Genomic DNA, 17,838 nt, shown 5'->3' with positions numbered 1-17,838 from the left:
GAATCATCCCATTGCTCCAAGTTAAGTTTTCAGTGACAATCGGATGATGCGGCACACTTAATCCCTGTCACCCAGACCCCAACCCGATATTTTTAGAATATCGCCCAGAGAGCCCAAAAATAAGGTTGCAGCTCAAAATAACGGATCAAAAGCTTGGCAGAATGCTTAATCTGATCAAGAATTATCACATAGAAGCGTTTCATCTATAATTCATGACGCTGATTCAGCTGGTCTAGGGGCAAGTGAACAGGATATCCACCCCTGTAAGAGGTGACAGCGAAGCACAAATGACGTCAGGGCGTGGTCTAGAGCTCTAGGTTCTGCATCAGAGCTGGACTGGACCTCAACTGTCGGGCCATTCACCATTGACAAACCCCGCATATGTAGCTTCACCTTCAGCTGCATCGTCATCATTATTTATTTATACGACATTTCTCTCTCCTCATTTTGCTTTTTCTTCCTTTCTCTCTCATTTCACCCGCCAAGATGAATAACATGTCTTCCCTCACCGATACTCTTACTGCCTCTGGAGGCGCGGAATCTGCCGGTAAGTACTCCCCTCCACCTCCGTATAGTTTCATGACGTCTCGAGCTATCCCGCTTACAGTTCCCTAGGCTTCCTCAACGACATCGTCGCCCAGCTATGGCCAAACATCAACGTCGCTGGAGGCAAGATCATCAAAGATGTCGTCGAACCCATGCTTGACCAGATGCTTCCAGGTCCTCTCGCGAACCTCCGCTTCGTCAAGCTGGACTTTGGACCCACACCCATCAGATTCTCAAATGTTGACGTGCACAAGACTGAACTCGAGGGCATCAAACTTGATATGGACTTGGATTGGGATGGCCAGTGCGATTTCGAGCTTGATGCGTCAATGGTGCCCAAGATTGTAAGCTCCGCTATGGCTGGCCTCAGTATTACGTCTTGCTGATTATTGGTGTCAGGGTATCGAACATGTGAAGATGAAGGGACGACTGTCCATTTTGCTTTGTCCTTTGACAAACGTTATACCACTGGTATGGAGCTTTGATTTGGCAGATATCTCAGCACTAACACCATTGACCAGATCGGAGCTGCTCAGGTGGCTTTCATTAACCCCCCAGACCTATCTCTCGACTTCACCGACGCCGCCAACATCGCTGACTTCTCCTTGATCGACAAGACCGTCCGCAAGGTCATCATCGACATCATTTCCTCCATGGCCGTCCTTCCCAACCGCTTCCTCGTCAAACTCGACTCATCCAACGATTACTTCAAGACCTTCCAGCCTCATCACGGCGTTCTTCGCCTCACCGTCGATAATGCAACTGAAATCACAGGCGAGAAGAAGAGCGGTGCCAAGAGACTACTCCAGAAGCTTGTCAAGGATATTCCCGACTGCTACTGTGATGTCAACGTTGGTGCTGAGGGAGAGTGGCGCACTTCAACTATTAAGAATAAACACGATCCTCAGTGGAACGAAACTCACGACTTCCTTGTCACAGATTACGAACAGCGTATTACTATCGATTTGAACGATGAAGACCTGGGTGGTGATGATGATATTGGTATCGCTACAACAACCGTTAAGCAACTTCTCTTGAACGGCGGTAGTCAAACCCTTACCCTGTCTCACAAAGGCCAAACCCTTGAGACCAAGGTGACTATCCACGGCAAGTTCTTCAACTTTGTCGGTGAATCCAACAGCATTTCCGCCAGCAACCAAAACGAAGGCGAAATCTGCGGTCTTGCCACCGTGCTCATCGCCAGCGTCAACGGTCTCTCCGGTCAACGCGATGAGCTCAAGCCTAGCGTCAAGGTGACTTGGGGCGACAAGGAATTCGTCACTCCTGTCAAGAGCTACAGTCCCGGAACGGATATCTTCAACCCATCTTTCGACACAGCGTTCCGGTTCCCTATTACGGCTGAGCAACTTTCTAACCCGCACAGCTTCAAGCTTAGCTTACAGAATGGTACGAGCGAGCAGGGATCGGTCGAGATTCCTTTCGATAGTGTATCTGGTGCTGAGGGTATGAACCGTGAGGAGGAGTTTGATGTTGGGTCTGGTGCAACTGTCCGAGCTCGTGTTTCGATCCGAGGACTACAGCTCGCTGAGTGATCAGTGGTGAAAAACGCGGCTGAGGCCCCCAAAACACGGTGGGATATGCAAGTAGCAGTATGAATTATCAAGTAATAAATTGATCATTTTTACGAACTCCGATGAGTATGACACTTGTAGAAATAAGGTGCGTGTAAGATGAGGCTCATCGCGCGCCTAACCTTGAGGCTGTCCCAGATAAGTGCAGAAGAACAAACTTGAAATTGCTACTTAAAAGAATGGACGCTGGCTAATTAATGACAGACTGAAGCCAGAATATTCTCAAAAACACATGACCACAAACTCATATAATTCCTCCATCTCTTCAAGAAAATGGGGGTTACCGGCCTATTAGCTTGATATATCACGTTGATATAAGCTGTAACCATCAATTCAATCCCCTCCATGCTCCTTATCATCCCCAAATCTAGTTAGAAGCTGAAATTGGCCAAAAAGATCAGATGAACCACTGAGTCCGGTCGGGGCGCTGTCTCCGGTCTTCTCATGACTGGCGACAGTTGGAATTCCGTAGGCTCGAACAGGCTCTCGCATGGTCTCATCAAAATTCTCGAGGTCCTTGACCTGCAGCTCGAGAAGCTTTGCAGCTGCCTCTAGTGTGATGTTGATGCCCATTTTCGCTAACCTGGCTGCATACTCTTCAGCGCCACGGTTGCGAAGATAATCTTTGTACTGGGAGATTCCGTTGGAGCTTGTCGAATTGAGGGTGCTGAGGGATGTGGAGTTGGATTCGTGATCTTGACAGAGGTCAGTTATGATCAGGCAAGTGAAAGAGAAAACGAAGACAGGCAAAAATAGAAAGGAAAGAAAAACAGCTTTTCATAAAAGGGCGACATGGTTTACTGTATGAGCAATTTGGATTCGACAGAGGGCTTCTTACATGGCGAGATACTCTCCAGCTTCCGGTTGAAGCTTGGAAAGACGATGCGATAGATGTCGAACCATCGATCCTCATCAGATTCTTTCGATGACTTCCTCTTCAGGGATCGAAGGCGAGCGGCTTGCTCTCTACTCAACATGCCGTAGACTGCCTCCTCTGGCTTCTTTTTGGGACAGGGTGGCTCTTGGTGCTGGTGAGCCAAGAGAAGCTCGTCAGTCTCGAAGCTGGTGTCACATCGTCGGCAGATATGCTTGCCCTTGTACTTCTTTTGAAGATGGCAGCGGAAAAGATGTTCCCTGCTCTAAATTTAGCTTATCTTTTCCAAGTTTAGGTAAACGTAGGTAAGTTTAGTAGACATACTTGACTTTGTTGACATCAATCCATCCTGGACCTTCGCAAGCTCGATGGTGAACGGAGACCAGTATACCGGCCTTGTGAAAGGGGCATGCAAAACGAAGCTTCAGGCCGATTTGAGTGGCAGCATCACTTAAACTCTGGGTTGTTGTGTTGGTATAGTAATTCGCATCGACCGTTCTATCGAGCCGCTGTCGACTGGCATTCTGATTGGTGTGGACCTGGAATCGCGAAGTCGTTAGCGAATTACTCCTTGCCGCGAAATACGGAGTATAAGAGAATGCCTATATATGTGTGAGTGAGTTACTTCACACAGTTGTCGAATAAAGTTAAAGAATGGCGTGTTCCTACCATTTCTATCGGGACTCCCATGAGTCTGTCTGGATTTCCACCTCGGGGCTCAGAATAGGCTGGATCATTTTCCAACTTTATGCACATCTGGGTCAGGGCATCGAGGATCTCCCGAGCTGACATTCTCTCGTTCATATTGATCTTGAACATCCCTTCCAGGACGATATAGAGCATGTCATCGATGAAGGGGGTTGACTGAGAGTTCCCACGAAGGGAAATAAGAAGCTATGCACTCATAGAGATTAGAATTTATCCGAAGATAAAGATAGAGGCATGGATGACTTACTCTTTGCACCTCAGGCTTGAGTTTCGCCGTGAGGCCACCTCGCTTATCGTACTTCAACCGGAAGAAAGCATCTCGGTTTGGACTGTTGTCTTCTTCATCCAGCCGAGCCTCGATCAGTTTAGCCATGCCAGCTTTTCCCTCCAAGAACCAGGTGATTGCTTCCGCATAGACACAGCCGAGACTCCAGATATCGTAGGCCTGTGTAATGCCCCCGGTCGTGTCGATTTCGGGAGCACGGTAGACTGGTGTATGTTTAAGGCCCTTGGGGATATCCTTCTCTTCTGCTGTGCAAAAGTACGAAGATCCAAAGTCCGTAAGAGCGAATGCCGTCCATCTATCATCAGAGCCAAAGCACAGAATGTTCTCTGGTTTGATGTCGCCGTGGACGCCATATATGCCCCGTTGTGCCTGTTGACTATCTCGGTAACGTCCATGAACGGTGGTTAAAGCATCCGCAAGCCCTCTCATCTGACCTCCGAACCACTCAAGACTGCGCTTCGCATTGCTTGGTCTAGGCTGGTGTCGCAAATACATAGCGAGGTCGCAATTTGCAAAAGGAAAGACAAAATGGTATTTGCCCTCCATTCTGTAAGTCGCGAGAAGGGGGACAATATGGGGATGCGGGTTTTGCGCAAGACTCAGTCGTTGATAGGCGTCTCGCTCACGAGCGTAGTCTTGGAAAGTCCCGTTGATCTTCTTTACAGCGAAGGCGACTTCTTTCTTCCCCTCACCTCCATAGTCAATGTGACCCAGGTGAATTCTGACTCGAAACACTTGTGACGTTCCTCCAGACTTGATAGCTTCAGCTTCGTCGAAGATCGACCTGGAAGAATTTCCGAAATCGTAAAATGGCGGATCAGGTGCGATTTCGGAAATTCTTCCAGATATATCTTCGATGAAGTTTAAATCATCCACAGGAATTGCAGCGTGCGGTGACAGCCTCGTAACCTTTGGCCACCGTTTGATAGTAATGTGCGAAGGCCTTCGTCGACGAGTTCCCCAAGTTGCCGCTCTTGAGGGAATTTTACCAGTATCGTGCCAAACCCCATCAAGTGACTGCACTGCACTACCAATGTCTTTAACAGCTTGCTTGGTAGCAAGATTATAGTTCTCTTCAAGCCCCGCAGAAATGATGTCGTTGGCCTTGGAGACCTGCGTCCGGGTATGGTCGATCGCCTCTTGAAGCTCTCGCAAAGACCGGCGATAATCTCCGTGCTCCGAATCTATCCGAGCATGAAGGTATTGAACGGCATCTGTGATGCCACGACAAAGGCCTACGAGGTGGATGACCGAACCAGCGAGACCAAATGCCTCCATGATGTAATCAAGTCCCCAATTCAAACAATGTTTGTGGAAAGAAAATGTGCTAAAGAGTCGTTAACCTACCAAAGGGGGGACGTCTTCAAGAAACGTCTCGGAGTGAAGATATTGATCCCAATCAGTATGCCAGTAGTTATCTGAAGCGAAAAGTCCCATTGGGGTTCGCTTATCGCTGGCTTGGGAGTGCCAACAACGATTAGGCTTGGATGTTGCTTGATAGCATCACCCAAGGCTTGTTTGAGGCCTGAAAAATGGTCACTATACCCGTGGTGCGAAGAGAGGGATGACAAGAGCATACGAACTTACCGAATAATAATCAAACAGTGAATAAAGATGTAGCGCTGTTGTTTGTGCTGAATGAGATGCTAATATAGTGTTTAGGTGGACAGTGGTGATCTTCAGAATGCAGTCTGTTTAGAAAGCAGATAGAGTTTATCCAGCATCTCAGAAAGACTTTTATGAGAATAAAGGATAAAGATGCGACATTCTGTTCTGGAGAAAAGCATATGAGATATCAGCAGGACGATTTAGCGCGTATGAGTTCTGCGCATATGCGTGGATCTCGACACATCTTACTGGCTAAATGGTGTTGTGGCTTGGCCATTTTCAACCCCCATGCAACTTCACAAAATACACTATTCATCACATCAATGACCAACCATCTTGCTCGTGAGCCATCTCTAAGCAGTCAACCGACATTTACCACAAAGCCTCTTTTATAGTGCGATTCCTAGGATGTATAGAAAAGCCCCGTTGTCAGGGGGGCCTTTCGATATCAGATATGATGATCTACTACAGAGATGGAGGGAACATTGAGAGATATTTGAGTTTGAAATGTCAATTACAGTAAGTATTCAACAGTTTGAGATCCCTATGTGGCGGGGACATCACGTTTCGATAAACCGGAGCTTGACTCTAAGGGTCTTCCGGGACCAAGTAGAAATGAAGAAGGTGCAACGAGCACTCGTACCGCTGCGCTTAATACCCGAATATGTTCTTTTTAGGAAGGGTCTTTGTTCCATCGTTTCCCACGCGATCCCTCTATCCAAGAGCCTGTTACTCCGGCTTCCAATGCACCCATGAAAGGGGCTATCAACTACAATAGGAAGCTCAAGTAACAGACATGACGAGATTAAAATAAAATTCAGGTCAATAGCCCTGTTACCGTCACCACGCTTCCTATCGGGTAGATGACTTACGCGTGTCTGTTTCAAAGCAGGGAATTTTAAATGAGGACATTGACTCAGCCACTCCAGTAAATTAAAGGATTCATCCTTATCAAGACAACTGAACTAAAATTAGAAACAGATCTACCAGATTTGCACAACCGATCTACCAATCGAGTTACATGTCGCAATTTGATCCTATCTTGAGGTGATGTGAGACAAACACATTAAGCACGAAATGAGACCACGAATATGAGAATCCTTCTAATTCCTTCAATACTGATTTAATTGGCCACAGGACATAAAACAAGTAATTCCCGAAGAAACTGAACTCCAAATCTCTCTGTAGAAGATACTCTCTAAGCAACAAATTAGGATAACAATGACAACCAAGGAAATGTAAGTCAACCCATTAGCGAGAACCGTGGAGATCTAACTTGGCATGCTTGCAGCAACGTTGACGTGCTCGTCATTGGGGCTGGCCCAACTGGCCTGGGAGCAGCCAAACGTCTTCAACATCTGGTATATTCCCCCTCCTTAACAATCGACACGTCGTATTGAGTTTTTCTGTAGAACAGTGTCGACTGGCTCATCGTTGACTCTAACGAAACACCTGGTGGCCTTGCATCGACTGACACGACACCCGAAGGCTTCGTATGTATCCCTCGTTCCATGACTAGCATCCCAAAACTTACCCATATAGCTCTTCGATGTTGGCGGTCACGTCATCTTCTCCCACTACAAGTACTTCGACGATGTTATCAACGAGGCTCTTCCAAAGCCAGACGATTGGTACGAGCATCAGCGCATCTCGTATGTCCGTTATCAAGGTCTTTGGGTTCCATATCCTTTCCAGAATAACATCGCAGTTCTGCCCAAGGAAGAACAAGCCCGCTGCCTCGGCGATCTCATCGACGCAGCCATTCAAGCTCGTGTGCGTTCCTCATCTGATAAACCAGCCAACTTTGACGAGTGGAACATTCGCAACGTTGGTGAGAGGCTGAATGAGATTTTCATGCGTCCTTATAACTTCAAAGTCTGGGCCATCCCTACAATTAAGGTACGTATATTTATAGCGCGTGTCAGATCTTGGTTAACTCGTATAGATGAACTCTACTTGGGTTGGAGAGCGTGTTGCCGCACCTAACGTTAAGCTTGTGACCACCAACGCTATTCTTGGTAAGGCGGCTGGTGGATGGGGCCCTAATGCTACATTCCGCTTCCCTGCTCGTGGAGGAACGGGAGGGATCTGGACTGCTGTTGCGGATACTCTTGATAAAAGCAAGACTCGGTTTGGTGAACACGGTGCTGTTATCAAAGTCGACGCTGATGCCAAGACTGTCTATCTGAAAGATGGTAAACAGCTCTTCTTCCGATACTGTGATTTCTGCTGATAAGAGTATCAGGAACAACTATCAAGTATGGTGCGCTCATCTCCACCATGGCAATCGATCAACTCGCCGAGTCAATGGGCGACGTCAAACTTCAACAGTCGCTCAAGCCCCTGTATTACTCCTCCACCAATGTTATCGGCGTTGGAATTCGTGGAAAACGGCCCGATCGTATTGGCGACAAGTGCTGGGTAAGCGGCCATGAAAAGCCCTTGATGTCTTGATGCTCACAGAGTAACAGCTGTATTTCCCCGAAGACAATGCCCCATTCTACCGAGCTACCATCTTCTCCAACTACTCACCCTACAATCAACCCAGTGAAGATGTCAAACTCGCCACGAAGCAACTTGCCAATGGTGACAGGCCTGCTTCTTCAGAACCAGCCTCTGGTCCATACTGGTCAATCATGCTTGAAGTCTCAGAATCTTCGTACAAGCCCGTTGACCAGGCTACTTTGCTCAAAGAGAGTATTCAAGGTCTGATCAACACCGACTTACTCAAGCCTGAGGATGAAATCGTTAGCACGTATGTCCGTCGCTTCGATCATGGATATCCAACACCCACTCTTGAGCGAGACGATGCTCTCTCTGAAGCTTTGCCTTATCTATATGACAAGGATATCCTATCTCGAGGCCGTTTTGGAGCCTGGAAGTATGAGGTCGGCAACCAAGACCATAGGTAGGCAACTGATAGTCCAACATTACAGGTATGATGAGCTAATAGTTTCTGTCATAGTTTCATGCAAGGTGTAGAGGCTGTTGACAATATTATATCTGGCGGTCTGGAATTGACGCTGTCGAACCCCGATTTTGTCAACTCTCGGAAGAATACTGAACGTCGTCTGGCTGGTATCAAGGGTGCTCGGAAGTAGAACTCTTCCTCAAACGTCTGTGTTTGTAGCCTTGCCCGCAGAGAGGTCCGGTTTTATACGGTCAAAGTGGTATTCAACATCTCTGAGCCAAGGCTCTTTTCTTCGTATACTTCTATCCTGCAACTTCTTATTCGTGGAAAGAGAAATTTCGGTCATCTATCCTCTAGGTCCGATTTATCGCCAGTCCGCTGCTTTAAAACCTTGACCTTGTTTATACGATGCCGGGATTTGCACTTTTAACCTCGACACTAAATCGTCTCATCTGATATTACTCCGAGAACTATAAACAGAATTAGATCCAGTCCCATTTTATAGCCGTCGCTTGTAACAGAATGTGTTTTAGCGGTGACCTAGCATGAAAATCATCTCGTATGGCTTGTTTGCCAAGCATACCCCTGATGGTCCGTGAGCGCGACATAGCGCCTCGGCGAGGCTTCAGTATGAGGCCCTTGAACATGAATCTCGTAAAAGATAAAGGGGATAGACGAATTGGAAGAAAGACAAAACCTCCCGCCTCCCATTTTTTAGGTAGAAATATTAATTCTATCTTCGCTCTTGATTTGGTATTCTCTCGTTAGACAGAAACATTCACAGTCGCTTGTTTATCAGTTCAAAATGAAGTTCACTTCTATCCTAGCCCTCGCCGGCGTCATCACCCCAGCCATCGCTGCTCCTTCTAAGTCTGAGAAGACTTGCTCGAATCCTGCAAAGAGAATTGAGTGGCGGGAGCTGGACCCCGCTGATCAGAAGGGCTATATCGATGCTGTTCTGTGCCTCAAGACTAAGCCTTCTCGTATGGGTCTTAAGTCGAGCTTATATGATGACTTCCCTCATCTTCACTTCAAGCTCAACAGTTGGAGTAAGTTCTTCTTGGAGTACTCATTCACGCTACTCATTCACGCCTCTTTGCTGATATCATCTTACAGTCCATGGTGGCTCTCCTTTCCTCCCTTGGCACAGATACTTTGGTGTAGTCTACGAGCGAGCTCTTCGTGACTGCGGTTATGAAGGTCCTTATACGTGAGTACAATGCTAAACTATCACTCAACATTCTCTGACTTTGACCACTCAGCTACTGGGACTGGACCAAGGACGCAGAAGGACTTCGCCATTCCCCGGTCATGGCATCCAAAAACGGCTTCGGTGGCAACGGAAACTCTGATAAGACCGAAAAGACTGCCTCTGGGGGTACACTCAAGTGTGTCACCGACGGCCCGTTTGCAAAACTACGACCCGAATACCTCGAGACCGAGCCCAGGAAGCTGACTGATGGCGGCCATTGTCTGCATCGCGATTTGCCCGAAGTCACCGAGCCTGGTGCATACGCAATCATGGCCAAGATCATTGGCCCTGAAGGAGTCAAGGAGGTTCAAGCCTCTGGTAACTGGAGTTACTACTCCTGGTCTCTGGAGGGAGGACCTCATGGTAGCATTCACGCTTCTCTGGGTGGAGAGATGAACCCCACTACTTCTCCCAACGGTTAGTGATCCATTGCATGCTTTGAGTCCAATATGTAACAGGTTGCAGAGCCTCTCTTCTTCTTGCACCATGCTCAGATTGATCGTCTCTGGTGGTTGTGGCAGAAGGAGAACTCTACCAGACTTACTGAGTATAACGGTCTTTACAAGAACATTAATCAGACTGAGCAACACGAGGTTAGCCTGGACGACGTTTTGATTATGGACGGTATTGACGAGGACCTTACTGTTGGAGATGTGATGGACACCACCAAAGGTCCCTTGTGCTACACTTACTAAGTATAGGCTAAGGGCTTCCTCGTGAGCCATCTAGTAATGTTTGGCGGTTTTCTTCCGAGGACCAATTCTTCTCCCGCTTAGTGGCTGGGCAGACAAGCTATGAGTCATGGCAATGAGCAAGGTTCGAAAAGGTCAATGACTTCAAGCGATTGATTGATCGCATTGCAATATTTTCACGTCTCTGGGAGACTCACATAGAATACATGATGATATTTACCAAATGAATCTATATCCTACATAATCGGGCTTTATGCAGGAAGCCTTCAGTTACCTTTTTCGTTATCAGCTTGCGGTATTGCTTGTATCATGTCGAAACGTTGAGAAATCGTCAGTTCAACCTCAGGGTTGTACTACAAAATCACTTTCGAGTCCAAACTCACCTTGAGCAGCGTGTTGAATCGCTACCTTGACTATCATTTCCTATTGTAGTTCGTCTAATCTACCTATACGAGCTGTAGAAGGGACTTTGGGGAAAGAGAACCGCACGGGCCACAAATACGATCTCAAGTACAGTACTTATGGTTTTTCTCACGCCTTGATTGGGTAGCAGAGAGAGACTGACCGCTTTAGGGTCTCTTGGCCAGAAGGGAGGAGGCGATGGATCAAACCATGGGAGTACGGAGTATATATTACAAGCTTTCCTCTACTGCCAACCAACCTTGAAATCAGTGCCTTGCATATTCCAGATTAAATCCCAATCGACTCCTATAGATAAATCGTAATTAAGATCCCTTTGTCTTTCGTTATACGGTTATTATATTTTAGCGCTACGTATGGATATAGACCCCATCGTTGTATCCAAACACCATGCTATAGACACAAGACTGGCTGGAATTAGATACCCAGGAAAGCTATTAGCGGCAAAAGTGCGGTTATAACAGCCCTTTGAGGATGTTAATCCCGAAACTTCACGATGAAGAATCCGCATTATCGGGTTTAGGTTCCAAAAAGAGGAGAGAAACTAAAAAGAGACCAACTTGAAACGTATTAGGGTGTTTCATGCACTTGGCTATGGAGGTCGCGTGTGGTATTTTTAGCACTTCATTCCTCAAGTTCTTTCTTTGGGTACATTTGGCAAGCCGCATAGAAGGCCGAGTCAATGAAGCCCCGTGGGCGATATTCAAGTCTTTATTAATGTATTACTTCTATAGATTACATATATATATAGATAACATGACGTGCTCCTCTATGGAATTATTGTTTGGAAGCATTTAACCATCCCTACCATTCGTCGACGAGAAAATACTCGAGGTAGGCCTCTCCAGCCTCTGTTCTCATCTTCTTTGTCTCTTTCTTTGCTCGATGCCAGCATCTCATTCCTCAGATATTGGATGTATCAGCTATCCAGATCTCGAACGCTCGGTACGCTCTTATACTCAAAGTTGATGTCGTTATCAAGTTCAAAGTCCTTGGCACTTCCATGAGGATCCCACGCTTCTTCGTGCTTCCCCAGATGCTCCTTCAACCCTCCAAAGAAGTTTCTAAGGCATAATATGGCGAATATTGTCGTCATAAAGATGGAAACAACACTCATGCAACCAAAAGCGGTGAAAGAGTTGATCGAACCTCCGGTTCTCGTCCTGCTGTCTAGTTGTGCGTAGATGACCAGATACAGCAAGTAGCCAAGCATTGCAAGATACATGGCAATAGAGAAACACATGCCGACGCGGTGCTCTGACTTGCTGAACATTATAGACGCGAAGATGATGGCGACTGCAATACCGAGAAGGACAAGGTTGATGATGAAGTAGTCGCCTCCATTGCGGATTCCTCCGAGAACGGGAAAGCAGAAGATCATTTCGAAGCAGACGATGAAGTAAATATCCATTTTGGCGAGCATGACAAAGATCTAATCATTAGGTTAGCGAAGCTCAAGCTCGGCGATGTCGAGTAATGGACATACATGGTGAATAATTCGAATCTTTCTCATCTTAGCATCTGCACCAACATTACGATATGACTGCCATGAGAAGTATTGCTTCAGATACCAAACACTGATTGGCAGAATCAAGGTGCAGACGGCGATGATGATAGGAATCACCAGTAGAATCTTGCCAATGAGAGGCCAAATATCCATGTCGGTATTGACCAGATGATCGCCATTCGTGTCTGTTGATTCCTTGAAAGATTCAATGGCATCTTCGATATCCCGTCGCTGGAAAATGGCAAGGGGTAAAAAGCCGGCGTTGACCACACACGCCAGCATAGCTTGGGCTGTACTCCTTAACCGGATGGCATCCCACATGAATAACAGATGAAAAATAAAGCCAAGAATAAAGATGCCAAAATTAGTTGGAATGCTGTAGCCTCGCGGGACTTGAATGACTGTAGGTCTAGCGTATTCCTGCCATTGTAAAAGGACAACACTGCAATTCGAGGTTAGCGGTGAAAATAGCGACAACCATATGAACCTTACCTCTGCAGAAGTGTCACGGTGATACCCTGGAATAGACCGATTGATAGAAAGGCCGTTGCAGCAGGCGCTGTGTGTATCTTGTTGAGGATAGCAGACATTGTGTCTGCGTGTATGTTAACGACACCTCGTATTTGATGATATGGTTTTGTTGTCAAAAATAAATTATTGATTGAGCGTTGAATGATTGTCCGGCATTGATGGGAATTTTAATTGCCGACCCTAGGCTCAGGGGCGCTCTCGGACCTTTAGCTTTAGGGGAGCGGGTCTGCCAAGGCTATGAAATCCCGTATTTTCGGTATTGGATGAAACTCTCTGGAAGAATTATACTGGGCTTGTGGAGAAGAATGTCAGCAGAGTTCATTCTTATGCCCACTATTCAGCCCAACGTTTTCCAGAATCTTGGGTGATGGATGGTTTGGGCGTCGATCTGTGTAGGATTTTAGTTAGTGACAACTCATCTCGACAGCCCTATCTTCAGCTGAGCGCTAGTGAGAACCATGGCCTCAGTGCAAGGACCTTTGAGTCGCGTGAGCGGCAGGGAAATCATGTCTAAACTCTATGGGTCAATTGGAAATTCAGTGGATTTTCGCCAGCAAAGGAAAAGGGCCATCGAAACAGCGGAACGGTAACCCAACTTCTAGACACTTGGCGGTTTTAAACGGGGCTAAGCGACGTCTTTGTGACGTCGATCAAACGTATCTTGAAAATGTAAAATCTTTATTTTCTTTATATGACTAATAATAGCCCGCTGTTGCAATAGCTCACTCCAAAACTTTACCATGCAATCCTTGCCACGAAAGACTTGGGATACGTCCTCACGATGAACTTCCTGATCTCATCGACCAAAAGAATACCCAATCCAAGAGGAATAGGAATGAACCAGAACTCAATCGGCACAGACTCAGTGTCGAAAAGGTTCTGAATGCCTGGTACTTCGGTGACGAAGATGGCGATACATAAACTGATGAGCATGCTGAGGATCAACCATGGGTTGCGATGAGCTTTGCTGAGAGGGTTGGCTTGGAAAATACTCAAGCGACGGTTTCGCACGGCGAGGATGTTGCCCCATTGAAGGAAGACAAGGGTGACGAAGTAAACACACTGTCCAGTGTTGTTGAACTTGGTAAGTTGATCCTTGGTGTAGCCGCGATAACCCTCAGAGTACCCTTCAAAGAGGAAGAAGAGCTCTGAGACTGGCATCTTGGCGTACTTCCACATGTAGAGGAAGAACATGGAATGCGCAGTGATGGTCTCCATGAAACCAGTGAAGAGGTAAGCTTGGGTGTAGATCTTGGCGTTGATGAGATGGTCGCGCTTGTGATTGCGGGGAGGAAGGGAGAGAAGATCGAACTCTTCCTTCTCCATAATGAGGGAGAGACTGAGGAACAGATCGGTGAAGACACAAATGATGATCATAAGGAATGCGCTCAACGGGAGAGGAACACCGAACCAGACGTTGAGAATGACGGGCCAGATCTCGGACCAACTACCAGCGGGGAGGAGGTATGAGATAACCTTCTGAAGGTTCTGGAAGACGAGACGACCGAGGCGCATGGCATCGATGATGGAGTCAAAGCGATCGAGGAGGACAAGATCAGAAGCTTCAATGGCAACGTCGCTACCGGTGACGATAGCGACGCCCACGTCGGCGGCTCGAAGGGCGGGAGCATCGTTGACACCATCGCCAGTGACAGCGACAACGTTATCGCGCTCTCGAAGTTCAGTGACGATACGAAGTTTCTGCTCAGGTGTCGTGCGCGCAAAGACAATCTCCTCGTAGGCACAGACAACATCCCAGTCCTCTTGACTCAATCTGCTGAGGTTGGCACCTTCAAGAAGTAAGCTTCGCTTGATGATCTCAGCACGGTCACCCTTCCTGGCCTTCCGCTTAGGCTTCTCGCTCTCAGTGGTAGGAGTACCAGCGTAGAGGGTGTCAATGGTGTCGGGGTCTTGTTGGCAAGAGAAGATGCCAGTGTTGCGAGCGATGGCAGCGGCTGTGAGGGCGTAGTCACCAGTAACCATGAAGAAACGAGTACCAGCACGGCGACACTGTTCAACGGTGGCAGGGATCTCAGGACGGTGAGGATCAATAATGCCGAGCATACCGACGACAGTGAGGTCTTGGATAGCAGAGTGGGTGATCTCATCACTGAAACTGTTTGTTCCAGCAACGGCGCGGGGGGTGATGAACTTCTCACATAAGACGATGACACGCTCGGCGCGACGCGAGGCTTCATCTTGGATCTCTTGGAACTTGATGCGGGCGTCGCGAGTGAGTGTCTCGATGGAGTTGGACTCAGAAGACCAGTACTTGGTGCATCCAGCGAGGAGAATGTCGGGGGCTCCCTTGATGATGACGCGATAGGCACCTCGTTCATCGTCGCTTTGGAAGACTGTGAGCATCCACTTGTTCTTGGAGTTGAATGGTACTTCAAAGATACGAGGGAGTGTCTTCCTGAAGCTATCACCGGTAGGACCAGAGGCAGCAAAGCGGAAGACAGCGCTGTCAGTGGCGTTACCTTGGATGGTACGCTCGTGGAGGGGAAGATGGTTGGTGGTAGGATCGAAGGATGCATCGTTGCAGAGAAGGGCAGCACGCTGAAGAGCAGTAGCAGGCTCACTGACATCCTTGCCATGAAGCAAGTGCTGGAACTCATCCGAAGAATCAAACTTCTTGTCCACAAAGGCAACTGAGCTGACGAACATCTGGTTCTGTGTGAGAGTACCTGTCTTGTCGGAGCAGATGACGTTGACACAGCCGAGTGTCTCAACAGTTGATAGACCCTTGGGCAAGACATTGACTGCCTTCATGCGGCGAGCGATCATCATGAGTGTAAGGGCTACAGCAACGGGCATACCCTCTGGGATGAAGGCGACGACACATGCCATGACGTTGACGAGCATAGCTGGGACACTCATGTAGGCGGGATGATCAACGCGAAGCCAACCGACCCAAGTGAGGAGGATAGCAAGGGCAAGGACAATGGTCATGCAGACGATGATGAGGACGAAGCGGGTGATTTCGCGCTGGATGAGAGCAGCTGAGTCCTTGACGCCGGATGTTGAAGTGGCGATGCGACCCATGACTGTACGACCACCAGTGAGGATAACAACACCAACACCATTACCGTTCATAACAGTAGTACCCATGAAGGCAATGTTGCGACTCTCGAGGAAGTTGGCATCAGTTGCGTCAACAGCACCCTCGATCTCATCAGACTCTCCAGTGAGGACCGATCGATCAAAACGAATGTCACCAGAGTGGCTAACAATTCGAAGATCAGCTGGAACCTTGTCGCCAACCTTGAGATGAACAACATCACCAGCGACAAGTCCAATAGTAGGAAGACTCTTGAGCTCTCCATCACGCTTGACCATTGCAAAAGAGGGCAACAAGTCAAGAATGGCATTCATAGTCTTGGCCGTAGACCAATCCTGGAAAGCGGAGAAGCCAGCTTGGAGGAAGATGACGATGAGGATGAGAACGGCAAGGGATAGATTTTGGTTCGAGGGAGGGTTGCTGAGGGGCTGCCAGCACAGAAAGAAGATGATGGCACCGATCCAAAGAACCGAACAGAAACCACCAAAGATGTACTTTAGCGTTCTCTTGATGTAGTTCGTCTTAGGATGAGGCAGCGTATTCTTTCCATCGCGCTCAAGACGCGTTGCAGCAGAACTCTCTGAAAGACCAGCGTCAACACTAACATTGAGCTGCTGACACAACTGCTCCGTCTGAAGTTCATGGTACTGCAGTTTCGAGAAGTAATCCTCGTCTGTTTTCTGACCCGCTGTTTTTGAATCTTCGGTGGGCTCGACTTGTTTCGCTTCGGTGACTTGGATGGATAGCGTGCGGTATTCGATCTGAACACCTGAGTACGGCGAGGTAGGATGGATACGGCTTCGAGAACTTGAGTGTGAACGGCGACGGGATAGGGAGCGGGAGAGGGTGCGGCCGAGGCGGTGTGCATCGTTTTCTTCACGGCCGCGCTCAGGACCGTCTTGGAAGGTGATGCGTTGGATCTGAGCCTCAGGATCAGACTCCTTTGTCCCACGGATGTCAGGATCAGACATGTTGACGGATAGTCCCACGACGGAGCTTAAAGGAGGAGAAGATTTGCAATAAGCACAGAGAGAAAATCAGTGTGAGAAGATGTGAGAAGTCAGGTATGAGGCACAGCTACGAGTGGTATTAATACAGAACCAACAACGAGGTCTAGACAATTCCAAAACCCGTGATCATCTCTCGCGAGGCCTCTTCCCAAATAGAGGTACCCATCGAAACAAGCGCTCGTAATAAAATACCGCAGCTCCTGCCGAAACGTGTGAATTGTAGTTACAAGTGAAGCTATACAAGAGGTGTACATCCTCCGCCAGCGATAATATCGTGTGGTTGATGGTAGGTGCTGGTATGGGACTACAAGCCAGGGGGGGGTCAAAGCTGACGGGCGCAAAAGGGGAGGGGAAATGAGTGCCGTAGGTAGGTTAGTCTGTCTAGCTAGGTCGCTGGCTGGTGATATCACAGCGTGGGACTCAGCCCCGACTCCACAGTTTTTGTTATTGTTGGTGTGCGCAAAGTATTTGGCTCATATTGTTCTGCACGAGCTGGGACTTGAGGAAAGAGGAGACGAAAAAAAAGGGATCTGGCTGACGTGGGTGGCCCTGACTAACCGTGTTGGAAGAAGCCGTTTGTCAAGGGAACTTTTGGAACGAGCACCACTGAAACGAGCCACGACCCAGTTCCCGAGCTCCTGGACTACCTGCCACGTTATCAAAGCTTCAGAGAGAGAGAGCCATCCTTGAAGACTTGGACCCTGAAATCTCACGTTGCATCCTCGCAAAAAAAGGCACGGAAAATAAGGTCCTCGAAATAAGCATTTTGACGTGGGCGTAGCCGTCTTGGCATGGTCATAGCGTCTTGGGATCGGGGCCAGTGGCAGTGCATGAAATGGA

The 17,838-nt window shown here is 47.9% G+C and overlaps 8 protein-coding genes across 8 annotated transcripts; 5 read left to right on the top strand and 3 right to left on the bottom strand.

The window, feature by feature from the left end:
• The first annotated feature begins 360 nt into the window (after nt 1-360).
• Nucleotides 361-2,171, top strand: BKA55DRAFT_736275 (uncharacterized protein). The gene is made up of 4 exons (XM_046201328.1): nt 361-547; nt 616-890; nt 946-1,017; nt 1,068-2,171. The coding sequence occupies exons 1-4, from the start codon at nt 487-489 to the stop codon at nt 2,097-2,099; spliced, it is 1,440 nt and encodes a 479-aa protein (XP_046052253.1). The 5' UTR covers nt 361-486; the 3' UTR covers nt 2,100-2,171.
• BKA55DRAFT_562739 (kinase-like domain-containing protein) lies at nt 2,157-5,751 on the bottom strand. The gene is made up of 6 exons (XM_046192326.1): nt 5,594-5,751; nt 3,968-5,531; nt 3,682-3,906; nt 3,337-3,551; nt 2,977-3,272; nt 2,157-2,833 (listed from the first exon to the last, which is right to left on the bottom strand). The coding sequence occupies exons 2-6, from the start codon at nt 5,282-5,284 to the stop codon at nt 2,472-2,474; spliced, it is 2,415 nt and encodes an 804-aa protein (XP_046052252.1). The 5' UTR covers nt 5,285-5,531; nt 5,594-5,751; the 3' UTR covers nt 2,157-2,471.
• Nucleotides 5,752-6,835: 1,084 nt separating this feature from the next.
• Nucleotides 6,836-8,715, top strand: BKA55DRAFT_592259 (uncharacterized protein; the record flags this gene model as incomplete). The annotated part of the gene is made up of 8 exons (XM_046195366.1): nt 6,836-6,852; nt 6,906-6,975; nt 7,027-7,107; nt 7,157-7,513; nt 7,560-7,809; nt 7,860-8,035; nt 8,086-8,522; nt 8,580-8,715. The coding sequence occupies 8 exons, from the start codon at nt 6,836-6,838 to the stop codon at nt 8,713-8,715; spliced, it is 1,524 nt and encodes a 507-aa protein (XP_046052251.1).
• Nucleotides 8,716-9,330: 615 nt separating this feature from the next.
• BKA55DRAFT_537234 (uncharacterized protein) lies at nt 9,331-10,472 on the top strand (the record flags this gene model as incomplete). The annotated part of the gene is made up of 4 exons (XM_046189888.1): nt 9,331-9,574; nt 9,642-9,735; nt 9,788-10,194; nt 10,243-10,472. 4 exons carry the CDS (start codon nt 9,331-9,333, stop codon nt 10,470-10,472), a joined length of 975 nt encoding a protein of 324 aa, XP_046052250.1.
• An 846-nt stretch (nt 10,473-11,318) lies between these two features.
• On the top strand, nt 11,319-11,747 carry BKA55DRAFT_300438 (uncharacterized protein). Its single transcript, XM_046185597.1, has one exon. It carries the CDS (start codon nt 11,472-11,474, stop codon nt 11,685-11,687), a length of 216 nt encoding a protein of 71 aa, XP_046052249.1. The 5' UTR covers nt 11,319-11,471; the 3' UTR covers nt 11,688-11,747.
• Nucleotides 11,748-11,808: 61 nt separating this feature from the next.
• Nucleotides 11,809-12,678, bottom strand: BKA55DRAFT_592257 (uncharacterized protein; the record flags this gene model as incomplete). Its single annotated transcript, XM_046195365.1, has 2 exons — nt 11,809-12,321; nt 12,376-12,678. The coding sequence occupies 2 exons, from the start codon at nt 12,676-12,678 to the stop codon at nt 11,809-11,811; spliced, it is 816 nt and encodes a 271-aa protein (XP_046052248.1).
• Nucleotides 12,679-13,631: 953 nt separating this feature from the next.
• BKA55DRAFT_562727 (uncharacterized protein) lies at nt 13,632-17,006 on the bottom strand. Its single transcript, XM_046192325.1, has one exon. It carries the CDS (start codon nt 16,957-16,959, stop codon nt 13,663-13,665), a length of 3,297 nt encoding a protein of 1,098 aa, XP_046052247.1. The 5' UTR covers nt 16,960-17,006; the 3' UTR covers nt 13,632-13,662.
• Nucleotides 17,007-17,117: 111 nt separating this feature from the next.
• On the top strand, nt 17,118-17,717 carry BKA55DRAFT_562726 (uncharacterized protein). The gene has a single exon (XM_046192324.1). The coding sequence runs from the start codon at nt 17,353-17,355 to the stop codon at nt 17,686-17,688; it is 336 nt and encodes a 111-aa protein (XP_046052246.1). The 5' UTR covers nt 17,118-17,352; the 3' UTR covers nt 17,689-17,717.
• The last annotated feature ends 121 nt before the right edge of the window (nt 17,718-17,838 follow it).

This window comes from Fusarium redolens (assembly GCF_020744475.1).
Source record: "Fusarium redolens strain MPI-CAGE-AT-0023 chromosome Unknown BKA55scaffold_5, whole genome shotgun sequence".
Classification (NCBI taxonomy): Eukaryota; Fungi; Ascomycota; class Sordariomycetes; order Hypocreales; family Nectriaceae; genus Fusarium; species Fusarium redolens.
The sequence above is the reverse complement of the archived record's forward strand: the minus strand, read 5'-3'. Positions and strand labels throughout refer to the sequence as shown.

Coding starts and splice junctions, on each gene's coding strand:
- BKA55DRAFT_562727 (XM_046192325.1), bottom strand. CDS start 16,959: ATGTCTGATCCTGACATCCGTGGGACAAAGGAGTCTGATCCTGAGGCT.
- BKA55DRAFT_562739 (XM_046192326.1), bottom strand. CDS start 5,284: ATGGAGGCATTTGGTCTCGCTGGTTCGGTCATCCACCTCGTAGGCCTT. Junction 3,552..3,681: donor TGGGAGTCCCGATAGAAATG/GTAGGAACACGC, acceptor TCGCGATTCCAG/GTCCACACCAATCAGAATGC. Junction 2,834..2,976: donor GCTGGAGAGTATCTCGCCAT/GTAAGAAGCCCT, acceptor ACCTCTGTCAAG/ATCACGAATCCAACTCCACA.
- BKA55DRAFT_300438 (XM_046185597.1), top strand. CDS start 11,472: ATGCACTTGGCTATGGAGGTCGCGTGTGGTATTTTTAGCACTTCATTC.
- BKA55DRAFT_736275 (XM_046201328.1), top strand. CDS start 487: ATGAATAACATGTCTTCCCTCACCGATACTCTTACTGCCTCTGGAGGC. Junction 891..945: donor CGTCAATGGTGCCCAAGATT/GTAAGCTCCGCT, acceptor TATTGGTGTCAG/GGTATCGAACATGTGAAGAT. Junction 1,018..1,067: donor TGACAAACGTTATACCACTG/GTATGGAGCTTT, acceptor ACCATTGACCAG/ATCGGAGCTGCTCAGGTGGC.
- BKA55DRAFT_562726 (XM_046192324.1), top strand. CDS start 17,353: ATGAGTGCCGTAGGTAGGTTAGTCTGTCTAGCTAGGTCGCTGGCTGGT.